Source organism: Lissotriton vulgaris, chromosome 6, assembly GCF_964263255.1.
Source record: "Lissotriton vulgaris chromosome 6, aLisVul1.2, whole genome shotgun sequence".
NCBI lineage: Eukaryota > Metazoa > Chordata > Amphibia > Caudata > Salamandridae > Lissotriton > Lissotriton vulgaris.
The window spans coordinates 371,181,351-371,198,569 of NC_141694.1; the positions used below are offsets into that span (position 1 = coordinate 371,181,351).

Here is a 17,219-nt window from a genome sequence, read left to right on the forward strand (position 1 = left end):
GGTATGTATCAAAAATTCGCTAATAGCGAAAAGACCAAAATCGCAAAATAGCACATCGCAATTACCACCAAGTGGGAGCAGGTGGTAACCAGGTGCAAAGTATATAAGGAATCCCACAATGCAACAGACTCTTTTACACAATGGCTGGGCTGTACGTCATTGCAAGGAGGCGAAGACTGAGAGCTGCTGCGCAGAGGAGGAGGCGCCAGGAGAGGACATTCCGTGACCGCATCACCATCTACCAGCGCACAGAGGAGGACATCTACAGCCATTACAGACTGGAGGAAGACACTATAATGGATTTAATTGAAGAGCTCAGACCCTATCTAGAACACCCCACACGTAGGACACAAGCCATCCCCACACACATTCAGGTCCTGTGTTCACTACACCTGCTGGCCTCAGGTAGTTTTCAGGGGGTGATAGCCTCAGTGGGAGGGGTATCACAAAGTGCACTGTCGCGCTTTTTCCATGCATTCCTGGATGCCATGGTACACAGAATGCCGCACCACATACACTTCCCCAGCACCCCACAGGAACTTGCCCAGACCAAGCTGGACTTCTACAGCATTGCCCAATTCCCCCACGTCATAGGATGAATTGATGGGACACATATCGCCATTTCACCCCCCTCACACAATGAGTATATATATAGGAACAGGAAATGCTACCATTCACTAAACATACAGGTGGTGTGTGATGCTAAAAATATCATAACTGATATAGTAGCGAAGTATCCTGGCAGCACACATGACGCATTTATGTTCAGACACAGTGGCCTATACCGTAGACTGTCCAGAGGAGAGTTTGGCGAGGGATACTTACTAGGTAAATGCTTGTCCACATAGGGTACATTACCACTGACTTACATGTCCATTACAGCCACTAACCATTTACCTTTACAACCACAGGTGACAGTGCCTATGCAGTCCGGGACTTCATCTTGACACCCTACCTCAATACTACAACTGCTGGTGAGCGGAGATTCAATCGGGCACACATTAGCACAAGAGGCACCATTGAAAGAACATTCGGCATACTGAAGAGCAGATTTCGCTGCATCCAAAAAAGCGGAGGAGCGCTACAATACAGCCCAGAAACCTGCTGCAAAATCGTTGTAGCATGTGCCATGCTGCACAACATCGCCAGAAGGAAAGGCACGGCAGTGGAGTTGACAGAATCCGATTCCTCTGACGTGGAGGGGCCTGGACCAGGACGCATGGCAGCTGGTGTAGCTGGTGCTGCAGCTGGCCGACAGAGGCGTGATGAGATAATGCGCAACTACTTCTAGGTAAGGAATAATGAGACGACAACAACTTCAAATTTTGATAATGCTTTTATTTCCCTAAATAAACAATGCCACATATCCTCTGTGGCAAGTAGTCACACTCAAAATGTAGAGCACATGTTCCAGTCACAGTGCTAAGATATAACTAGTGTGATGTCAAAGTCTTCCTAATTGTGCGTAGTAGGGCGACCGCTCCGGCCACTACGGCGCCTCTCCTGGCTGGGTGGTGGGGTATTGTTGCTCCGCACAGACTGTGCATCCTCCTCACTGGGAGTGAGTACTCCTGGCCCAGCTGTACGGAGTGCCCTCAGCTCATCCACAGCGGATGTTGCCTGCACGACTGCTGTGGCGATGTCTTGCATGCCATGTGCAAACTCACGCTGCATGAGTATGCTGCGCATGGAAGACACGTTGATAGCAGAGGACAATCTATTGATGGCCCGTGTATAATGTTCCAAGCGGTCCTGCTCCCTGCACCGTGCAGCACATTCTGCTCGCAGCTCCCCACATAGCTCGCGCATGGCGTCCCTCACCTCTCCTTGTATGCCCCTGAGCCCTGCCCTCATTTCACGTTGTAATGACTTTATGTTTTTAGCTTGCAGGCGCTGCACCTGGAGCATATTTATTTCCAAGCCTGCAAAGACAGTATCATCCTCCTGTTCAGCCACGCTGCCGGCTCTGCGTTGTGTGCGTCTTCCTATGCCCTGTGGACGTTGCCTGTCCTGAGGCCTGGACTCATGCTGTGGCTGTGCTCCTTGGGACTGCTGATTAGCATTACTGTCCTCTGCCTCATCCTCCATTGGTGGCAGTGGCCTCACTACGTGTCGCCTACGTCTCTTGGGAGGATCAACAGGGCTGTCCTCCCCATCTGTCTCTGGCTCCTGCCCTGCATCTCCAGACTCTGGATGGTCCCTCAATGTTCCACTGCATGTGGGCTGGGTAATTGCTGGTGATGTGGACAGAACAGCACACGTTACTATTAGTTTCATTTGTTCGTTGTGAATAAATTTCTAAGACTATTGGGTCTACATCACTGATTGAGTTCCCTTTCCTGCAGTGGATGGTGGTTGCTCCGAGCTGTCTAGGTCAGCCACGCCCTTCACGGTCTCAGGTGCAAGTGTACCCTCCACAAGTTCCTCCAGTGGTGTAGAATCAGGCACTGTAGATGTTCCCCCACCGGTGATGTGTGACTGCTCCATCCTGGCAGCTAGCCTTTCCTTGGAGCGCTGGCGCAGATCATACCAGCGCTTGCGAAGCACCTCTACACTCCTGTGAGTAACTCCCAGGGCATTAACTTTTGACTGTATTTCTGCCCAAATCCTCCTTTTCCTGGCCTCTGGAACTTTCAGGGAACTTTTGCCAAATAGCAAGTCGTGGTTGTGCACCATTTCCTGAATGAGGGTCTCAATTTCTGCCTCTGAAAACTTCATTTTCCGCTTTCTGGCATGTTCTCCTTCCTGCTGCTGTGTTGCATCCATTTCCTTGCTGCCACTATCAGCCATGGTGTGCCTGGAGCAGTCTTCAGTCTCACTCACTCCCTCTCTATGAGTCTCCCTCTACAAACAGTGTTGCAGCATGGGTAGTCTGTTACTTCCTGGTGGTGATGTCATCAGACTGCACCAGTGTTCCGATTGGCTTTTTAGCGAAAATCGCAAAATTGCGATTTTTCCCGTTAAGGAATCGCAATTTAGCGATTTTTTCCGGTTTAAGGAATCGCTTTTCACGTTCTCGCAGATATTTAGCGATTTTTACCGAATCGCTAATTATTTGCGAATTTATTGATACATCGCGATTTGCGATTCGGAATCAGCAATTCGGTAAAAATCGCTAATTCCGATTCGGAAATCTTTTCCTACTTACATATGGCCCCTGGTCTCTGCTGTGTCCCCTGCTTGAAGATCTCAAAGGGCTTGAGAAGAACTTGCCTCCTGTATTTGAAGTCGCAGGGACACAAAGACATCACCACCGACTCCCCTGAACTTCCTTGCTGGGAGTTCTGACCTGCCCGGCAGTGCCTGTGACTGTCTTGGGCCTCTGGAGGTTGTTTCTGCTGTTGGGACCAGGAAAAGCAATGCAACTTCAAAAAAATTGAGGCATTGCTCTTCTAGCAGAACTTTTTCCCACGCAGCACCAAGGTGCGAGAATAATCTCCACGCATCGCTGCGCCACTGCCTAAACTGACACAGCTTCTGTCGCTGCTGCAAGAATCGGCACATCGAGGGGTCATACCTGAAAAAACGACGTAGCGATGCCGCATCAATCGCCAACGCATCCTGGATTCCCACGCATTGTACCTGTGTGGCAAGCTTTCCTGATGCATCACCTGTGGATCAGAGTCGCCTCAGAATCAACGCATCACTTTCACTCTACAGACCAGACCCGACGCACCGCTCTCCTGCGTGCAGCAAAACGGTTGCATCACATCCCCAAGGTCTCAGGAAACTATGAATCTCTTCGTTATTTAATGCCTCCCATCGCTGTTTGGCCTTGGGAATTTTGTCACAACTGCAGATACTTTGAGAGAAATGACGCATCAATGGTTTTCAAGAAACCCAGTTGCCTAAAACCTTTTCAAAGTCATTTTATTAATACCTGTGGGGGCAATCCATCCGCCATCCTCCCTGAAATGACCCCCCGCCACATTAGGATGGCTTGGGGGTCCGCGGCGGGTGGGAAGACCGTCTGCCCCTTTTCCGCCGCGGTAGCCTTGCGACCGTGGCGGAAAAGGTCTAATATGGTGGCGGTGTCTATCAGACACCGCTAGCCATATTAGGATGGGCTTTGGGGAAGGCCTTTCCGTGGCGGCAATGCCGCCACGGAAAGGCATACGGTCTTTGCTTTGATTAGATGAGGTGGAAAGCCTAAACCGGGCGCACCTCCGAGGCCTATCATCGCCAAACTTTTTCATTTCAGGAACCGTGATGCTATCCTGCAGGCGTCGAGGGTGAGCGGCCCGGTGAAATTCGAGAATTCCACAGTAAACTGTTACCCAGACTTTACTCAGCTCGTCCAGAGGCAGAGGATGGGCTTTCAGGGTGTAAAGCAACGTCTTCTGGACTTAGGATTGAAGTACGCAATGCTTTTCCCTACCAGGCTTCGTGCGGAGTACGAGGAACGGACATTTTTTTTCGACCGGCTGGAGATTGTGAGTGACTGGCTGGAATCCCTGCCTGGCCGGAACGACCAGACTGAGCACCCTGGTGGTGCCGAAGGTGGTGAGCCTGTACAGTAATGATGCTTCGGCCCCTGATCTCCGAATACTAGACATTGTCCCACTGGGTTCTATTCCTTTTGTATGCACATGTTTCACTGCTGTTCCCTTCAGGGTGGCGGGGGGAACGGGCCTCTTTCCTCCTCCAGGGTCTTTTTGTAGAGTGGGAATGTTAGGGCGACAGGCACACTGCATGTTGGGGTGGCTTTTTAGTCTACTGCAGGGGTGCAGGGAGGGGGGAGTTGTAACGGGTGTTGGTTGGGGGGTGGGAAGGGGTGTTTGTGAGTGTGTTTTTCTTTCTCAAGGCGACGCATTGTTTTCTTCTATACTTCGAGTGTTCTGCTCTTGGTGGGGTGGCTCCTGCATCACTTGTTGGGATGGAGGTAGTGGGTTGAGGTTAATGTCAATGGATTGGGTGATCGCATAAAACAGGGGGTGGTACTGCAGTATCTGCGTCGCTTGTCTCCTGATGTGGTACTTTTGCAGGAGACGCATCTGGTGGGAAATATGTGTCATGCCATGAATAGGTGGGGTTATCGCCTGGTCGCACACTCCGGGTTCACTACAGGTTCTAGAGGGGTGGGTCTTCTGGTTCGGTCCTCTCTCCCTCTGGAGATTGATGATGTATTCCTCGACGACAGAGGGCGTTACGCCGCCCTCAATGGTAGGTGGGAGGGTAAGACTCTCTCTCTGCTTACTGTATATGTTCCCCCAGGTCTCCAAACCTACACCTTCTCAGATATCAGCCGTGTGATGGTGGAGCTCCCTGATTGCACTCTCCTTATGGGCGGGGATTTTAATTCTGTGCTTTCTCCTACTATAGATCGTCACCTCCCCCAGGGATCTTCCTAAGTCCCAGTCATGGCTTGGTGGGTTCTTGGACACCTTTGGCCTGGTAGACTGCTGGAGGTTGATGCATGCGACACAGAGTCAGTACACCTTTCACTCTGAGGCCCATAGGAGTCTCTCCAGACTTGATTACATCCTTATGCCCGCTGCCCAGTCTTCCTCTGTTAGAGAGATCAGACACCTGGCCCGGGGCATTTCGGATCATTCTCCATTGTGGCTCTGCATGGACACAGGGGTGAACGCTGCGGGGCGGGTCGCCCCGAACAACCCCTGGTATTTGCGTAATCCCAAGACCCGAAACGGTTTGATAAAGTCCCTAGACCACTATTTCCTGGAGAACGAGGGGTCTGTTTCCTCTTCTGTGTCCCTGTGGGAAGCTTTCAAGACTGTTATTCGTGGACAGGCCTTATCCTTAATTGCTGAAACTAAGAAAGCTAGGTATCAAGAGGTTGTGAGTCTTGAGGTGGACATACTGGAACAAGAGGCTGACCTAGAATCAGGCGTTACCCATGAAGGACTCCACGCCCTTGGTTTGAAGCAGCTAGACTATAAATCCCTTGTCACGGATGCTGCCAAGATGATGTACAGGGAGCAGCAGGGTAGACTGTACGATGTTGGGGATAAGGCGGGTAAATTGATTGCGTGGCTTGACAAGAAAGAAAGAGCGAATCGTGTGGTCCCCGTGATTCAGACTTTAGATGGTGAGTGTGTGACTGACCCAAGTGAGATTGTGGAGTGTTTTGCGGATTATTTTCGTGCTGTGTACTCCCCCGTGTCTGATAGAGATGAGGAAGACTCCCATTCATTGCTGCGTGATATTGCGCTGCCCTGCCTATCCGAGGAGGACCGAGAGTGCATGGAGGCTCCGTTGTCTGCAGATGAGATTGCGATCGCAATTCGTTCTCTCCGTTCGGGCAAGGCTATGGGCCCGAACGGCTTGCCTATTGAGCTGTACAAACTGCGCCCTGATAAAGTCGCACCATATCTTCGCGATATGTTCATGGAGCCACGTGACCTTGGCACCCTCCCTTGTGATCAGCGTTTGGCAACGATCGTGGTAATTCCTAAAGAGGGCAGGCCTCGGGATCGCTGCGCATCGTACAGGCCCATCTCCCTGTTGAACGCTGAGCCTAAAGTTCTAGCCAAAGTTCTCGCCAATCGTCTGCTTACAGTGATTTGTGACCTTATCAATCCGGTTTTATCCCACATCGGAACACCGCTCTCAACTTGCGGCGCCTACATGGCGTTCTCGCGAGGGCGGGGTCTCTTCTGGAGCCGGCCATCTTGGCTTCCTTGGATGCCACGATGGCCTTTGACACGATAGAATGGCCTTATCTCTGGGCCGCCCTCACGAAATTTGGCTTTGGTTCGGAATTTATCGGGTGGGTGAAACTTTTATATAGGGAACCGCTGGCTCAGTTGGTTGTCAACGGTTGAGTGTCCAAGTCCTTCACACTTAAGAGGGGTATGAGACAGGGGTGCCCGCTGTCCCCCCCGCTCTTTGCTCTTGCTTTAGAGCCGCTTGCAGCCTGGCTCCGATGGGAGCCATCGAAGAAGGGCATTCAGTGGGCTCCCGATTTTGAGGACAGAATCTCGCTGTATGCCGACGATATTCTCTTGTACCTTACCTCCCCTCGTAAATCCCTTAACATCTTGTTTGACGTTCTCACCTCGTTCGGCAAGAATTCTGGTTTGTTCATAAATTGGTCTAAGTCTTGTATATATGTCATTTCGGGCGGCCTCCCTCCATTACCAAGTAGATTTCCCATTCAGGTCTCCCAATCCGGCTTCAAATATTTGGGGATTTTTATATCGCTAGATCCAGCGGCCCGCTATGAGCACGATCTTCCTCCCCTCTCCGTAGGTTAAAACTAGACTTGGTTCGGTGGCGTAGATTGCCGTTGTCGCCGCTCGGCCGCGACGCGCTCTTTAAAATGATGTCTCTGCCTCGGTTTTTATACGCACTCCAGAATTCGTTTGACATCATTCCGGCAAGTTACTTTTGGGAGGTAGAAGGCCTACAGAGGCGGCTCGTTTGGGACGGCCGCGCACGAATTGCTCTTGCTAAGCTAACTCTCCCCAGGTATGACGGGGGCATGGCACTCCCGGATATCAGGCGGTACGATTGGGCCTCCCAACTGTCCGCAATCAATCACGCAATGTTTGCACCCAGCCCAAATCCGGCTTTTGAGATGGAAAAGCTTCAGCTGCCGGGTGGTAACTACAACGGGGCGCTCTACTCTCGGGCAGCGGGGAGGAATCTAAAGGGACCCACTATAATTGCTGTGTGTGTGTGGAATGATGCAAATGTGGCCCTGGGATGGAACGACCGATTGACACGAGCGACCCCTTTGTATGCATCAGAAAGATTGGGATGCCTCTGGACAACGAAAGGTTTTGAGAAATGGGATATGATTGGTATAAGCAGAGTGGGTGACCTTTGGGTGAAGGGTGCGGTTAAGACCTTTGAGGTACTTCAGAATGAGTATGAGCTGAGTGATAGAGAGTTTTTCAGATACGCACAGGTCCGCCATGCCTTGACATCGGTCTTCGCTGCCGACGCTAATGTTCCCGAGTCCTCCCCACTTGAGGACTGTATACTCGATGGCCATCTGCCAGATAGTACGATTTCATTAATATACAAGAAGTTAATCAACAATCGGGCAGATCTCCAGAATTGGAGTTCGGTCGTCCTACATCACACCCAAAATCTGGAACAACCTCTCTCAAAACATCAGGGCTCCTCCTCTCTTCACAAATTCTGCAAAAACCTAAAGGCCTGGCTCTTCGAATAACTCAGTGAAGTCCTATGCCCATTCATGCCTGGTCAAAGTGCCTAGATACATTCAAGAGTGATGCAAGTCTACATAACATAACATAACATAACATAACATAACATAACATAACATAACAGAACAGAACAGAACAGTACAGAACATAAATGATAGAACCTACTCTAAATTGTGAGGCCAAGCAGAGATAAAGCATGTTGAAACATCAAAGTAAAGTAAGAAAGAACCAGTGGTTGCTCCTTCAAGAAGGAGTTAGAGTTACGCCACCCACTCTCAGCCCTTCATGCGCACTAAAGAGTGCAGAGGCTCATACCAGCTCCTATGAGCCTCTGCACTGTTTAATGTGATTGCAGGCATTGCTGCTGAACCATCTCCTCTGCACATGTGCAGGGATAGCTGGGATGAGCCTTGTTCAGCTTTCTGATTCCGACTGAAACGCAGCAAGGTCAAGCAGTGCAAAAACACACAATTTTAAAGCCCTTTGGGGTGTACAGCTCACAAGCCATGATGCTTTAGGAGGAGTGGATATTGTCTAGTGGCGTAACGAAGCTTGAGGGGCTCCCTGCAAAGTACATGGAGGGGACCCGCCCTCTGTACTCACTCAGGAGCTCTCAGGCCAGGGTACGGTGCTGTGGGGGCCCCTGGAGCTTGGAGCCCGCCCTCTCGGAGCTCGGCCACCCTGTCAATTGTAGGGGTTGAAGGAGCCTTTGTTATGCCAAGACCGGCCTTTCAATCTGCTCCTTTCCATATTATAATAGGTGGGAGGGGGGCAGGTTCACTGGTCCCACTCTCAGTCTTTGAAAAGATAGGAAAAGCTGGAGTCAGAGGTAGACTGGATTGTCTAATCCCTCCCCTTCACATCTTGGCAAAGGTTGGGGTGCGGTCAACAAACCTAACGTCTCCCCCGCCTATGACCTAATGAAAAAGGTTGTGGGGAAAAACATTCTCAGGGTTGCAATTGGTCTGCTGTGGAGCACTAGACCAATGAAGACACTGTAGAGGCGGGCATTTCATTTGTACCTAAACTTCATCACGGTGCACACAAACAAGATTCCAAAGGTGCCTCAGACTGTTAGCCTCCAGACCTGGAATCTGAGCATTGTAGGTGTCAGAGCAGAAGCTGAATATGTCCATGATGACATTTTATTGTGCTGCTGCACCCACAAGCAGAATAGCAATTAAACAGGCACAGACCTATTAAAGCAATGATATTACCTTTTGTTTGGTAAAAAGAAAAGCCACAGCGCCCTCATCTAAAGGCAGGAAGAAAGTGTTGTAACATTGCCACTTTCTTCTAAAAGGGTGAAGCAGCTTCTCACTTCATTAATAGGTGTTCTTTTTGAACCATTGTCTTTCTGCCAGAACGTGTCTATTTCATTAGCCCTGACACAGACATTTCTTATTTTGTGCTCATTTTGCTACGCTGCTAAATAAAATTCACTCTCACTACCTGGCAGCACTATTTTGAAAGGCATAAGAACACATTTACATCACTAGACTAAACGTATCAATAATTGAAAATAAAACATGAGCAGTATTTATCCTAGGAACTGTAATGATACACTGTGATGCATCCGGCTTCTGAGATGTGAGCTGGAACATTTCTCATCTGTTTATAGACAGCAATATAACAGCAATGCCCACCAATGGTATCCAGCAGCCCTTTGATATCATGGGAGTGCAGAGCATTACTCTTACAAAGGTTAGCTTTACTGAAGGAAAAGACACCATCAAACGGACGTGCAAAAGCTATTGCATGCACACCAACCCACCATCAAATAAACAAAAAGAAAGTGGCACGAGTAACCTACCCACGTCTGTACGCAAAATAAAAAGTAAATGGAAAAATACCAGCAGTGTCCTTGCCTAAGGTTACTTACTTATAACAACTTCCCCACCATGAAATGGACGAGCAAGAGTGAGATTAAAAGCGTAAAGGAGGGTCGTAGGCGTCAAGGACCAAGACAGACAAGAAAAGACACACTATTGCTGGAGAAGAGAAGCCAGAAGGAGAAAGAATGACTTAGCGTGAGGATACGAGTGTGATAGAAAGAGTGAGATGGGGGTTTGTGGAGGGAAAACAGATGTTGACAGGGGAAGTTGTTGAGGAGAATGTGAGAGAGAGGGAGAGTGAGGGTGAGTGGGCTACATAGGGAGAGACAGGAAGTGTTGAGAGAATGATATATGGCTGTGATTTGAGAAATGTGAGAGACAGGGGTCGGAAGTAGAAGCCCTATATCGAATATTTGTATGAGAGCCTTTTCATAGTGGTCTGTAGACCTATTGCCTTTTCACATATGTGTTTAAAATTTTTACTGTAAAATGGAATATTTGGCATTCAAATTTTACATTTGTTCTTCATATGAATCCCTAAAACATCCCTTCATAAAATTGGGTTTGCACTCCATTCTCAGTTTCTGTCTGCAATACAGATTACCAATGTATTCCCTAACATCCCTGCTCCATCAAATGAGAATACGATACATACTTAGTGGGATGTCCTCAATGAAGTGCGGGTCAGAGGCGTTAGCCTCCTTGGCTTAATGCCTCTCATCGCCACTTAGTAAACGTGAGGCTGCACTCTATTCTTAAGAATGTGGTGCAGCCTGGCGTTTCCCCTTGCGATGGCACTAAATTTCACAACTTAGCGCCGACGCAGGCACCTTTGCACCAGATTGCAAGGGTGTCTGTGTGCAGGGGAGGGTTGTTCATGTATAGGAAGGTTCCCCTTCCTGCACGTGAACATTCCTGAAATACCATTTTGCTTGTTGCACAAGGCAGCGCACATGGAAAAAACAAAAATGAGGAGAAATGAAGCATTTCTCCTTGTTTCCCCAACTTAAGACCAGGATGTTTCTGGTCTTAAGTTCGGGGCTGCTACCTATTATCGCTGCCCTTGATAATAGGTGGCAGCATCGATCACAATGGGTGTTACGGTGGAACGCACATTGCAACACCCACTGCGTTCCTCTTTCGCGCTAAATTTAGCGTGAAAGGGGCCTTATTCTCAAGGCAGTGTTAAGCCACTAAACGTGACTTAAAGGCTTGCCCCACTTAATATTTTGGATGCCATTTCAGAGACTAACCTCAAAGGTAAAATTTCCGACCAGGTGAAAGCTTTTTTCTGTTGCCTACCCACACCCCATTCAGGTCAGCCTCAAAACGCGGCTAGGACCGGTCTTCCAAAACCAGTTGACTGAGTTTGGCATTTAATACTTTTTGGTGCTATTTATAACATTTAAAAATTAATAAATCCGGTTCCTCTTAGTGCCTTTTTTTGTGACTTTGGTGTCATGATTTACTAACATTTGCGCTATTTTTCCAAAAGTTGTTGGGAATTTATTTTGTCTTGTGGTTTGACTTTTTGAATCTATTTCAAGCCTTACACTTGCATTATAGACAGGGTCAACAGCTTATTGCACGATTGATCATACCTTGTTATTGTTGTGTAAATTGCACTGTCCACTATTTTAAGACCTTCTTGGAAAGCGCTGGTAACCGTGGCACGTTCATTCTTACCTGTAAATATGAGCAGTTTAAATAATAACACCTCTATTAACACAAATCTTGAAATAATTCACAGTATGTTCATTGCTTAGATTAATTACATGGTAAAGTAATGCTTGTTGCATTAAAAAAAATATTAATACATTTCCATACAAAGTAGATAAATAAACATATGTTTTGAAGCAGGAACAGCTATTTATTAAGCTAGCATATAGCTTTGTAGTGTGAGATTAACCTGACACTACATATAACGTAATGTGATGTTTAATGTGACATAAACTCTGCCAGAAACCAACCTCGATCTTATGCAAGGCCTAGAGACAACTACACAGACGTATACAACCTGGATAAAAAATGTAATGGACACTCCAGCACCTGAAAAAGCGTTCATCAATCGTTGTAAAACCCCCTCAGAACCCTGGTTCTCTCACTGCCTGAGAACTGAGAAACAATTATGTAGGAAACTAGGGCGAGTTTTGAGATCCAAATATGACTCTCATGAAAGAGAGGTCTATAAAAAGTGAATTGCGGAATACAAAACACTAAGGGGCAGATTTATGAGGCCCTTGCGCCACGTTTACGCCGCTGTTGCGTCACGCAAGGCGGCGTAAACGTGGCGCATCCCTACAAACGATTTACAACGTGACGCATCTAGGCAGATGCGTCACGTTGTATAGCCCTGCGCCGCTTGTGGGCGTTCCGGCGCAGGGTGGGCGTTCCGGGGCAGGTGCGCCTCGCAAAAGTGGCTGAGTGAAATCTATGAGATTTCACTCAGTCACTTTTAAGCCAATGCTGCGTCAAAAGCCTGCGCCTGCTTGAAGCAGGCGTAGGTCTTGACGCAGCATTGTTAAAATGGGGCACCCCCGAGCCTTGCTGGAGCTGCATCGCGCTTGCGACGCAACTCCAGCAATGCGACACATTTCCGGCACAGATGCGTCACGCATCTGTGCCGTTTTTGCACCATGGTTTTTGCACCATGGTGCGCCGCATTATAAATGCGGCGAACCATGGCTGGCGGAGCTGTGGCGCACTGTGGCGCATGTTAACTGGCGCATCCCTGGGGATGCGCCAGTTAACATAAATCTGCCCCTAAGGGGCAGATTTATGTGTGCCATTTTTGCACCATGGTGCGCCGCATTATAAATGCGGCGAACCATGGCTGGCGGAGCTGTGGCGCACTGTGGCGCATGTTAACTGGCGCATCCCTGGGGATGCGCCAGTTAACATAAATCTGCCCCTAAGGGGCACAGTGCGCCACAGCTCCGCCAGCCATGGTTCGCCGCATTTATAATGCGGCGCACCATGGTGCAAAAACGGCACAGATGCGTGACGCATCTGTGCCGGAAAGGTGTCGCATTGCTGGAGTTGCGTCGCAAGCGCGATGCAGCTCCAGCAAGGCTCGGGGGTGCCCCATTTTAACAATGCTGCGTCAAGACCTACGCCTGCTTCAAGCAGGCGCAGGCTTTTGACGCAGCATTGGCTTAAAAGTGACTGAGTGAAATCTCATAGATTTCACTCAGCCACTTTTGCGAGGCGCACCTGCCCCGGAACGCCCACCCTGCGCCGGAACGCCCACAAGCGGCGCAGGGCTATACAACGTGACGCATCTGCCTAGATGCGTCACGTTGTAAATCGTTTGTAGGGATGCGCCACGTTTACGCCGCCTTGCGTGACGCAACAGAGGCGTAAACGTGGCGCAAGGGCCTCATAAATCTGCCCCTTATATTAAAATACTTTACAGACAAGATTCGTCGATCTGAAAATTCAGCTAAGAAACTTTTTAGTACAGTAATAAAATTATCTAAAATGGTCACACCCAATGGCAGTAATTGCAATCAAGCTTTATGTGATAATCTCTCAAATTTCTTTCAGAAAAAAGTAAAATATTTCTTTGATTCCTTCACATTAAATCAAATCAAAGATGCTTTATTCGAGTTTTTCCCATAAAAGTGCATACAATCACAAATATAAAAGCATCATTAAGAAAGCACCACTGCATTTAGAAAACATGAATTCATAAGTAACAATTGCGAATAAAATATTCAGGTAATATAAAATACAGATAAACCCTGAGTACAATAAAGGACGATCAGCTGCCTAACACACTCTGTCTGATAGTCCATGCCCATCCAAGATATTTGGCTGTTGCTATAACTAGAGGCAAAAAAGTGCTAGTACAAATAATTCCTAAAGCTACAGCGCTACAGGTGGTACCTAGGTTTTTGCACACTGGTATTAACGAAATGCGCCTGGGTTCTACATAGGTTCTACAAGCAAATAAGAAATGACCAATTGTTTCCTTGTGTGCTCCACAGGCTGGACAGTTGCTATTAGATGAACACCCCCCCCCACCTGCCTGTTAGAGACCTAAGGGGGAGAGCACCTGCTCTAATTCGAAAAAGGAGCTTCCTGTCCCTAGGGGTGGTTATAGCATCCCAATAGAGTTCTAAGCTGGGATACAGTTTAGCTTCTAAGAAACCTCCAGCCATAGAACCAGCATTGGTATCTCTCCAATTCCGAGTAGCCACATTTTCCCAATAGATTTCCTTTAGAACTTTTTTACTTGGGAAGGGGGCACCAGTCGGATTATCCCAGAGCCGTTAGAGACCGAGATGACCCAGCATAGTTCTAAGAGCATTCAGCCAGCCTATTTTATGGAACACATCCGCTTTGATTATAGCTAGAAACCCCTCGGCATAATGGTAAAGCTCAGGAGGAGTGGTCCAGAGCCTCCTCCAGTTTAGAATAGGACGAAGCCTCGCAAGATCTACTACAGCCTTCCTGCCCAGATCGTACCTGAGTGGGAGCAATGGAGTACTTTTGGGAAGATCAGTGATTGCCCTGAGAAACTTATTTTCTGATGTTTGTAATGACTGGAGCTTCTCAAAGCCCCACAACTCGGCACCATATAGTGCAGAGCCGAGGGCCTTGGCCTTGTAGACCTGCAGTGCTGGCTTAATTGGTTTTGTCCTAGATTTTCTATGCTCTGAACCAAGAGCACCAGCCAATAGTTTATGCCTTAGGACTGCAATATCTTTATGCTGGGATCATCTAAGATCATCTGTTACATGGATACCCAGATACAAGAATGCTCTCTAGAGGGTGATCATTCATGGCCAGCTTGGATCTTAAACTTTGATGGGGGTTAAAGGCCATAAGTTTAGTTTTAACCACATTGACTTCTAAGCCATGCTCCCCACAGAAATTGTAAAAAATAAGTAGTGCTCGCTGTAGGCTGCTCGGAGTCTTTGATAAAATCAGGGTGTCGTCTGCGAACATTAAAATCGGTATCTTAATACCAGCCAGAGAAGGAGCATCCACATTGGCAGATAGCATGCGAGCCAGGACTCCGTTAATAAACAGGGAAAAGAGCGTGGGGGCCATTGAACATCCTTGCCGAACTCCCCGCTCCACTGGGAAGTCTACGGTGACCACTCCCTGCCCATGACCCCCCCCCCCCCACTGAATCTTGACAAAATTTGCTTCATGCAGCCGCATTATCATTGTCAGTAATTCTTCTGGTTGACACAGGTTCCTCAGTACCGACCACAGCTTAGACCTTGGGACCAGGTCGAAGGCAGCCTGCAAATCAACAAAAGCTGCGTACAGGCTGCCCTCACCCAGTAACACAGTTCGCCACTGCAGTAAGGTAAATCGGAATACCAGGTCCACCGTACTGGTGGACCTTCGAAACCCAGCTTGGAATGGAGACAGGGCGTTGTTCTCCTCCACCCAGTTCAAAAGCTTGTTGACAACCATACTCCCCACCACCTTTTGGATGGTGTCAATTAAGCTTATAGGTCTATAGTTCCCGGGTTGGGATCGATCTCCCTTCTTGAATACAGGTATTATGATTGCACCTTGCCAGGATGTCGGCACAGGTGCTCCCTGTGCCATTGCATTACCAAGAAGATATACTTACACTAGCGCTCTTTATCAATAATAAAGAGATCCGCCGGGATCCCGTCTAAGCCTGGGGCTCTACCACTAGTTACTGAGCTGAGGGCCATCATTACTTCATTATTACTGAAGGAGTTATCTTTAAAGTAAACTGGCCTAAACCCAACCATCTCACTACCAAGTTGCGTTTCGGCATACTGGGGATTAAAATAGTTAACCCAGTCCTCCTCCGATACGTTATTATCAGGAGGGTCAGGAACTCCACCCCTGCCCCATTTTACAATGTTCCAAAAGAGCCTGGAGTCTTTTTTCCCACTCGCATCCTTTAGCTCATTTCAGTGGAGCTCATCCCACATTTTCTTAGCTGTGGATATACTATCCTTATAGGCATTTCTAGTGATACGAATAGCCGTCAGTTCTCTCCTCTTGAATGCGGTACCTGAAGCTAAGCAGGTGTTCCTACACTGGGTATTATACCACTTTGCTGGCTTGATAGTTTCCCTACTGGTCTTCTTTATTGGTTTCAGAAAATGGTTCCTGATAATAGAAAAAAGATTATCATGGATTTCTGTTGCTGTATTCGGTCTTGATATGGTTGGATTGACCGGCTCCATGGCCGTTATCGCTTTAACTGCCTCAGCGTTAATAATATCCATAGACCGTTGGTTTGACAAAACAAATGGCCATTTTAACCTACACATATCGTTTGTAGGGACAATGGAAGGTGCACTATCCCTCCCTGGAGTCGGGGTCTCGTTGACGGGTGTCCACCATTTGTGCCCTACGCACAACGGATTGTGATCGCTTTCAATCCTCCATTTAACTTCCATGTTGCAGACTAATTTCCAGAGTTTCAAGCTACACAAAACATAGTCTATTCTGCTCCTATGTCGCCCATTGTCAACGGTGCATGCCCCCACCTTGTCACTCTTGGTCCTCCCGTATAGTGCCCTTAAACCCCTTTCGAGACAAATAGCATATAAACAGATAATATCTTCGGACCATCGATTGAAAGGATTCAGTTCTAGTTTGGGGACCCTTCATTGCCTAACCTCTTCCTCCCCAGCAAAATCATCACAAATGGCCAAAGGTTCAAAGGTGTGGTTCAGGTCACCGGCTATGATAATATTATTGTCCAGAGAATGGGTTTCAAGAAGGGAGCTCAAAGCCTCTAAAACCTTTGACCTCCCACCCTTGTTGCCCCTGGCATAGACATTATAAATGTCAAGCCGTCCTAGAGGGCCCATATCCACTTTAATGTATTGGATATCTTTACTTCCAACATCTACCACCTTAACAGTTAGCAACATACTTTGCCGGACCCATATAGTCAGGCCACCCATAGGACGGCCCTTAGGACCTTTAGTTGCTGGGACCGAATAATTTAAATACCCCTGGGCAAAAGAGGGTTCACACAGCCACGTCTCCTGAAAAATGCACATTTTAAAAGTGTTAACAAAGTTTAGCCAATCCTGTGTTTCCTGTTTAAGGCGCATGCCAGCTATGTTCCATGAAACTAGCTTTCCCACACCATCCCTCTTGCTATGAGAAAGTCCTGGGGGGATACCTACTGGGGGAGTGGAGAGAGCAGTAGTGTTACGAATAACTGCAACAGGATCAGTGTTTCCATTCATAATGTCAGCCTGACATAAAGGATAAACAGGAAGGGGTT

General features: G+C 48.0%; 1 protein-coding gene across 1 annotated transcript in view; it reads right to left on the reverse strand.

The window, feature by feature from the left end:
* The window catches only part of TPO (thyroid peroxidase), a 945,924-nt gene that overhangs the window by 904,233 nt on the left and 24,472 nt on the right, over window positions 1–17,219 (reverse strand). The window contains exon 2 of the mRNA XM_086925200.1: window positions 11,575–11,659. Coding sequence (XP_086781326.1) covers window positions 11,575–11,659 — 85 coding nt within the window. The remainder of the gene's footprint in view (window positions 1–11,574; window positions 11,660–17,219) is intronic.